Source organism: Gossypium raimondii, chromosome 3 (assembly GCF_025698545.1).
Source record: "Gossypium raimondii isolate GPD5lz chromosome 3, ASM2569854v1, whole genome shotgun sequence".
Taxonomy (NCBI): Eukaryota; Viridiplantae; Streptophyta; class Magnoliopsida; order Malvales; family Malvaceae; genus Gossypium; species Gossypium raimondii.
In genome coordinates this window covers 40,836,816-40,844,389 of record NC_068567.1, presented here as the reverse complement: position 1 = coordinate 40,844,389, position 7,574 = coordinate 40,836,816, and the positions used below count along the sequence as shown (strand labels likewise).

At 34.9% G+C, this 7,574-nt stretch overlaps 1 protein-coding gene across 8 annotated transcripts; it reads left to right on the top strand.

The window, feature by feature from the left end:
• Positions 1-1,229: 1,229 nt before the first annotated feature.
• On the top strand, positions 1,230-6,346 carry LOC105794291 (homeobox-leucine zipper protein HDG2). Of its 8 annotated transcripts, none has more exons than XM_052628367.1 (14): positions 1,230-1,526; positions 1,658-1,830; positions 1,946-2,073; positions 2,718-2,938; positions 3,038-3,155; positions 3,249-3,437; positions 3,514-3,936; positions 4,043-4,144; positions 4,230-4,430; positions 4,499-4,673; positions 4,770-5,041; positions 5,132-5,227; positions 5,318-5,723; positions 5,894-6,346. In XM_052628367.1, the coding sequence occupies exons 3-13, from the start codon at positions 1,969-1,971 to the stop codon at positions 5,684-5,686; spliced, it is 2,271 nt and encodes a 756-aa protein (XP_052484327.1). In that variant the 5' UTR covers positions 1,230-1,526; positions 1,658-1,830; positions 1,946-1,968; the 3' UTR covers positions 5,687-5,723; positions 5,894-6,346. The 8 variants fall into 8 exon arrangements, with proteins under 8 accessions (XP_052484327.1, XP_052484326.1, XP_012478852.1 ...); XM_052628366.1 differs by having other exon boundaries at positions 2,715-2,938; XM_012623398.2 differs by having other exon boundaries at positions 2,703-2,938.
• Positions 6,347-7,574: the final 1,228 nt, after the last annotated feature.

Here is a 7,574-nt window from a genome sequence, read left to right as displayed (position 1 = left end):
TGATGACATAAGTTAGTGAGATCAACTTGACTAAATTTTCATTCAACATTAATTTAAATCAATTACAAATACTAATTTCAACCTAAAATGCATCAAATTTCATAAATTACTCAGTAACCTTTTTTTATCTTTTAAAAAATAAATTCTTTTTTTCTCCGCAAAAACAAAATCAAGTTAAAAAACTATTCACTCTTTTTTAACCCTTCCAACTTTTAAATAATAAGATAAACATGCTCCAATGCATTAAAATTTATGTTCTTCTACATTGATAATAATACTAACCAAACTAAGACTCAATCAATGCAAAAACCTACTCACTCCTCAATAAATTACTTGCTTAACTCTTTTAAATATAATAAAACTAATAAATCATATAAATTTTTTAAATCTATCAGTCATTTAAAAGATAAATATATAGTTTTTTAACATGCTATTTTTTCTTTCGTGTGTAACGTAGGAATAATGTTAAGAATATGCATAAAATATTCATTATTTTTTCCAAAAATCATCGTTCCTTAAACAAAATATTAATTGTTTTATACATTGTTCAAAGATATTATAATAGTAACATTATCCAATTTCGGATTTCTAACGATATTAATTGAAATAAAATTCAATTAAATTATTTCAACATTTTGGTTAAACTAATTTGTAAAAAATAAGTTGCTTTCTCATTTAGATAAAGAAAAAGTTTAACTACACAATAAATAGCAATTGATACATATATTATATAAATAAAAAATTAAACATCCAAGAATTTTTCATGCAGAATCTTTAAATTTTATTTGTTGTGTGGATATAAGGTTAGAACATATATATTTCAGCATGAATGAATGTCATGATCCCTCAAAACATGCTGTGGAATCTAAATCGTGATTAAAAAGGAAAACTTGATGCCAACCTTTTCCCCTTCACCATTAATGAAAGAAAGAGATTTTGACATTCTGAAAAAGTGAGATAATAACATGGAAGTAAACCCATTTCGTAACAGAAGGTGAAGAGAGTAAGTAAATAAATCCAAAGGTAACAAAGGGAGATGAGAAAAAAGACCCCAAAATTATGAAGGTTATTGGTAGCCGTCATTCGTTGCACCATTACTGTGAAACTCTTCGGGGCGGGGGGGGGGTGAATTGAATTGAAAAAAAAAAATAATCCTTTGAAGAGCCTCAAATTCTATCTCTTTCTCAATGTTTACAGCTTCCCTCCATTAAATGCAATTGCACCCTCTCAATACGCTTTGCATTAACTCTTTGGCAGCCACAATTTTCTCCATTTCTTCACTCTATCTTCTTCATCTTCATCTTCTTCTTCTTCTTCTCCTTTATCTTCTGCAACTTCATCTCCTTCGTATGTCACTTTGTTCCTACACCTACGCCCCTTAAAACCTACTTCTTATATATACCTTTATAGCTCATACGGTAAAGCCTGCTTTCGCAGGAAAACCATTAGCTACAGGTAACGAGGGCTGGAAGCAGATCCGTATCTCCTCCTTTCCCTGTGGCTTTTCGAGGGTTCTACTTTATTAGGTCTAAAATTTATATGCAACCAAGTTTTGCTACAGTGTTTCAGTCTCTTTTTTCAACCTTTATAAGCTCAAAATTCCCTTATGTTTTTCTTCATCTTACGTTATTTATTTATTTATTCTGAAATGATGCAGACATAGCCGACGAACGGAAAAGGAAAGAGAGTTGGTTTGGAGACTGACAAAGAAGGCATAGTTGGATTCTCCGTGATCTTGGTTGGAACGTTACATATGAGGGGAATTTTTCAAAATCGTCAACATTTCAACATTCTTCTTCTATAGATTCTCTCCTGCTCCTACATTGGCACGTAAGAATCAGATATTCTATAAGGATAAATGTACTATAATATAAGCTGAGGGGACGAGAACCCTTTCAGCTGCTAAAAGGAAGAACACATTGATATATGAACAAATATTGGATAGGGCTTTTGGGATTCTGAAACATCATGCCAGCCGGAGTAATGATCCCGGCAAGAAACATGCCCTCGATGATCACCGGAAACGGGAGCGTTAGTGGTTATGGAACATCCTCAGGACTTACTCTTGGTCAGGTTAGAACTTAGAACACCATATTTTTCTCTCTCATCCATCGCCTACCGTTTCAAATCTCTGATTTCTAAGGGATTCTTCTTAGTCTTTGCAGTTGTCATTTTTTGTGCTTAATCTCTTCAGATTTTCCCCTTTTTCCATATTTTTTAACCTTAACAGATTAATGGGTATTTCCTCGTATTATCTTTTCTCCCCATTACAGTACTTGACACAATAAATCTGTCTCTCCTTTTCCACTGTTTGGAACTCAAGAAAATGTGTTTTTCAAAGTGATTTTGGTCATATTTTGCTATTCCAAGCAAAATCCTTCTCGGTATTTGAGAAACGCGTAAACCCTTTCTTTTCCCATGAATCTAGCTCCCCTGATTCTTCCTCATTAGTCAAATTACTGCCAAAACATGCGTTTGTCGCATATAAATTTAGTCTACTTATCATATATAAATCCGCACATTCAAATCTACTTTGATTTTGCCTTTTGCTTACCATTTTTTCCCCCTGAACTACCTTCGTTTTTCTTTTCCATATGTGGGAGATGGGATTTTTATTTTAGTTTTTTGAGTGGGATTTTCTTTTTCGATTATGAATGTTAGATTGAAAAACCATAAGGTTCGGACTCTTAAAGATCTGTTAGATAATGTTCCAGCAGCCTAACAACGTGATGGAAGGTCAACTCCACCCTCTTGAGATGACCCAAAACGCTTCTGAAAGTGAAATTGCTCGAATGAGAGACGAAGAATTTGACAGTACAAACAAATCTGGTAGCGAAAATCATGAATTAGGTGGCTCTGGAGACGATCAAGATCCTCGTCCCAACAAAAAGAAGCGTTATCATCGCCATACCCAGCATCAGATCCAAGAAATGGAGGCGTAAGCTAAAAACATTTTTAATTTAACTCGTTAATTTATTCAACAATATATGCTAAAAAGCTTCTTCTTTCTTTGAAAATTTTGTTCCTTGTTTTATAGATTTTTCAAAGAGTGTCCACACCCAGATGACAAGCAAAGGAAGGAGCTTGGGCGTGAGTTAGGGTTAGAACCGTTGCAAGTCAAATTCTGGTTCCAAAATAAGCGCACCCAAATGAAGGTATAACTATATTTATAGTAAAACGTCAATGGGAACTCAACCTTGTTAAGCTTTGATCAGTTTTGTTTAAACGTCAATGGTTTTCTTGTACAGACTCAGCATGAGCGTCACGAAAACACACAGCTGCGAACTGAGAACGAGAAGCTAAGGGCTGACAACATGAGATATAGGGAAGCTTTGAGCACTGCTTCATGCCCAAATTGTGGAGGTCCAACTGCTGTTGGACAAATGTCATTTGATGAACATCATCTCAGACTTGAGAATTCTCGATTGAGGGAAGAGGTATCCTATTATATTTTTACAACGTTCATAGTATTTGTTTTTGTAGTTTTCTAACGTTTGGATGGAAACAATGTAGATTGATCGTATATCAGCAATAGCTGCAAAGTATGTGGGCAAGCCAGTGGTGAACTTTCCTCTACTTTCATCTCCTGCGCCTCCTCGACCATTTGATTTCGGTTCACAACCTGTCACTGAGGAGATGTATGGTGTTGGGGATCTTCTCAGGTCTATTAGTGCACCTTCTGAGGCCGATAAGCCAATGATTATTGAGCTTGCGGTGGCAGCTATGGAGGAACTGGTTAGAATGGCTCAGGTGGGGGAACCTTTATGGATGACCAGTCTTGATGGTACCACCTGTATGCTGAATGAAGAAGAGTATATTAGGACTTTTCCTAGCGGAATTGGGCCAAAACCTACTGGCTTTAAATGCGAAGCTTCAAAAGAAACTACTGTTGTTATCATGAACCACATTAACCTTGTTGAGATTCTCATGGATGTGGTAAGCTTTTATAATCAATATATATACCCGAAAAATCGAACAAGCCTCTGCAAGCAAAAAAAAAAAAAAAAGGCACTAATCTTTGGGATTTTGTTTTCAAACTCAGAACCAGTGGTCAACTCTGTTTTCGGGAATAGTTTCGAAGGCTTCAACTTTGGATGTTCTCTCAACAGGAGTAGCAGGGAATTATAATGGAGCCCTTCAAGTGGTAATTTGGAATTCTATGTTTACATCGATAAATTGTTTTGATGACTATACCGATTAAAATTTTTTTATGCTATTTATATCCTCAGATGACAGCTGAATTTCAAGTTCTTTCACCTCTTGTTCCCACTCGTGAGAGTTATTATGTAAGATACTGCAAACAGCATGCAGAGGGAACTTGGGCTGTGGTTGATGTTTCCTTGGATACTATACGCCCCAGTCCCACTGTGAGATGCAGAAGAAGACCATCTGGTTGCCTAATTCAAGAAATGCCCAATGGCTACTCAAAGGTAAACTACCCATTTTCAGATGCTTTAGTCTGCATATCGCATTTGTTTTACTCCATTATGAAATGTAGGTTACATGGGTTGAGCATGTAGAAGTGGACGATGGAGGTGTTCACAATCTGTACAAGCAACTGGTAAGCTCCGGCCATGCTTTCGGAGCAAGACGATGGGTTTCTACTTTAGATCGACAGTGTGAGAGGCTTGCAAGTTTAATGGCTTCTAACATTCCCACCGGCGATGTTGGGGGTATAATATATTAATATTACAACACTCCTCTTTTACCTTACATATGCTTTTTGGAATGTGTTGCTTAAATTATGTTTGGACGATATATTTGCTTAGTGATAACAAATCAAGATGGGAGAAAGAGTATGCTGAAGCTAGCTGAGCGAATGGTAATCAGTTTCTGTGGAGGAGTTAGTGCCTCTACAGCACACACGTGGACGACATTATCGGGAACTGGGGCTGATGATGTAAGGGTGATGACCCGAAAGAGTGTAGATGATCCAGGTAGACCTCCAGGGATTGTGCTTAGTGCTGCAACGTCGTTTTGGCTCCCTGTTTCACCTAAGAGGGTTTTTGATTTCCTCAGAGATGAGCATTCTCGAAGTGAGGTTGTCTACTGAACTTTTAAACAACTCCATTTGCATTTACGTTAAATATTAGAAAACAAAACCATTAACTTGGTTTTCTCTTAAACACAGTGGGATATTCTGTCTAATGGCGGAGCTGTCCAAGAAATGGCACACATTGCTAATGGTCGGGATCCAGGCAATTGTGTTTCACTACTTAGAGTAAATGTAAGTGTGTACTGTTTACCAATGTAATAACCGATTAAATTACGAATTTAATGTAGTTGTTCATAACATGCATGAAATAAATTTGTATAGAGTGCAAATTCAAGCCAGAGCAACATGCTGATTTTACAAGAGAGTTGCACTGATCCAACAGCCTCTTTTGTGATCTATGCTCCTGTTGATATTGTTGCGATGAATGTTGTCCTAAATGGAGGGGATCCGGACTATGTTGCTCTTCTTCCCTCGGGTTTCGCAATACTGCCTGATGGAATGACTGTGACTGACGTAGGAATGGCTGATTCCGGCGGGTCTAGTGGATCTCTTCTAACTGTTGCATTTCAGATTTTGGTCGATTCTGTGCCGACGGCAAAACTTTCTCTCGGATCCGTTGCAACGGTAAACAATTTGATTGCATGCACCGTTGAAAGGATAAAGGCATCTCTGTCATGCGATAATGCATGAACTTACCACAGCTTTAAATCGTAGCTATCTTAGCTAGGTATGGTAACACAAACTTTTAAGCTTTTACAGACATTTTACCATCAAATGCCTTGTAGAAAAAAATTTGTTGATTATTTTGTATAAGCAAATATAAACCTTTTTTTGTTTCCATGGATTTGAATATTTTGATTATGTATCTAACATTTATATTGTGTTTTAATGATGCAGAGATTAACTTAAGCAGTAAAAAAGGGAAGGTAAATTAACATTAAGAACGATGGGGTTGAGGAATTCGATCTTGGAATTATAGAAAAGGAGGGGAGAAGTCAAGAACGCACCTTGCATGAGCCTCTTTGACATGTTGGACTTTTGTTTGGGGAGCCAAGAAACTGAAATAAGCAAATTCATCATTTGTTCAAGAGTTAGAGGTTCGGGAATTGACTTCCCCCAAGAAAAAAAGTGAATGCAAAAACTTCATATATAGACCTTTATTGTAAAAGGGGGATTTTAACTTAATGTTTAGGGATTTAAATTTTTGTACAAGTAATTGGATTTCTAGTTCCCTTTTACCTTCTTCCCCTTCAATTGATTGTGTTTCTTGAATGAAAGTATTTTGAATGTTTGTATTACTGTTCGGGAAGATTAAAATTTTTATGGTCATCCTCAACAATGTTATCTTTATGTTTGACTTATATTCTTTTCCAAAGCTGCAGTATACCTTATTGATTATATTTTATCTTTTTAATTAATTGTTTTAAATTTATTCATTTTAAGATGCCTCTTTTTTTGTTACGATTCTTAATATGCTTTCTCTCCTAGGTGTTTTATAATCTCTCCTTGCAATTTCTCCGCATACTTGTGTAATAACCTATTTAGAAAGTGATAATGTGACATGTCAACCAATGATATGACAATACATGGAAGCCTTATATTATAACACTTGGCAAGTATTAATGAAAAATGAATTAATAAAAAGTCTTTAAAATATATAAATTGTTATGAATGCTATTAAGGATGTTTAACCTTTCACCTTTCATCTTCCTTAAACTTTTTAATTTTCTTATAACTCCTTTCCTATTTATGTATTAAAATATTAAGAGTCTAATCTCCTCCAAATAGAGAGAAATATGTTACTTGTAAATATGATGAAAAATATAGAATGTAATAGAAATCCTCATATTCTCATCTCTACATTTTATCTATTATTTTTGTTTATAATACGTTAATTAGCACGAGTGCTTAAATTAATCCAAGAGCCTTACATTTTCATTAGTCGGATTAAGGTATGTAATACATTTTATCATGATGTCCATTATGATAAAATTATTTATATTTATAATTTGTTTCATTTTTTAGGGATTCCACTAATCACGTAATTTGTTAAAAACTTCTAACATAGTCAAATTACTTGTAATTTATTTTATAACTAAATTGTTGTAATTATTTGAGTATTCTTTTTCTATTATGTTATGCTTGAAAGTATTGTTAAGGGATTACTTATGTTTGCTTGAAAGTTTGTTAAGGAACTACTTATATTTATATTAAATTTATATTGTAGCTATATCATCAATGTCGAACCTTGGAAAACTTGACTTTGTGGCTCTTGATATTACTAGAAAGAACTCTTTATCTTGGAAGTTAGATACTGAAATACACTTAGATGCAAAAGGCCTTGGTGAAACTATTAATGAAGGAAATGAAGCATCTAGTCAAGATAAGACCAAAGCTATGATATTTCTTCACCATCACCTCCATGAGGGACTAAAGGCTGAATATCTGACTGTTACAGATCCACTTGTCCTTTGGAATAGTCTAAAAGAAAAATATGACCACCAGAAAATCGTAATACTTCCTAAAGCTCGCTATGATTGGTTGCATTTGTGATTACAAGATTTTAAATCTGTGAATG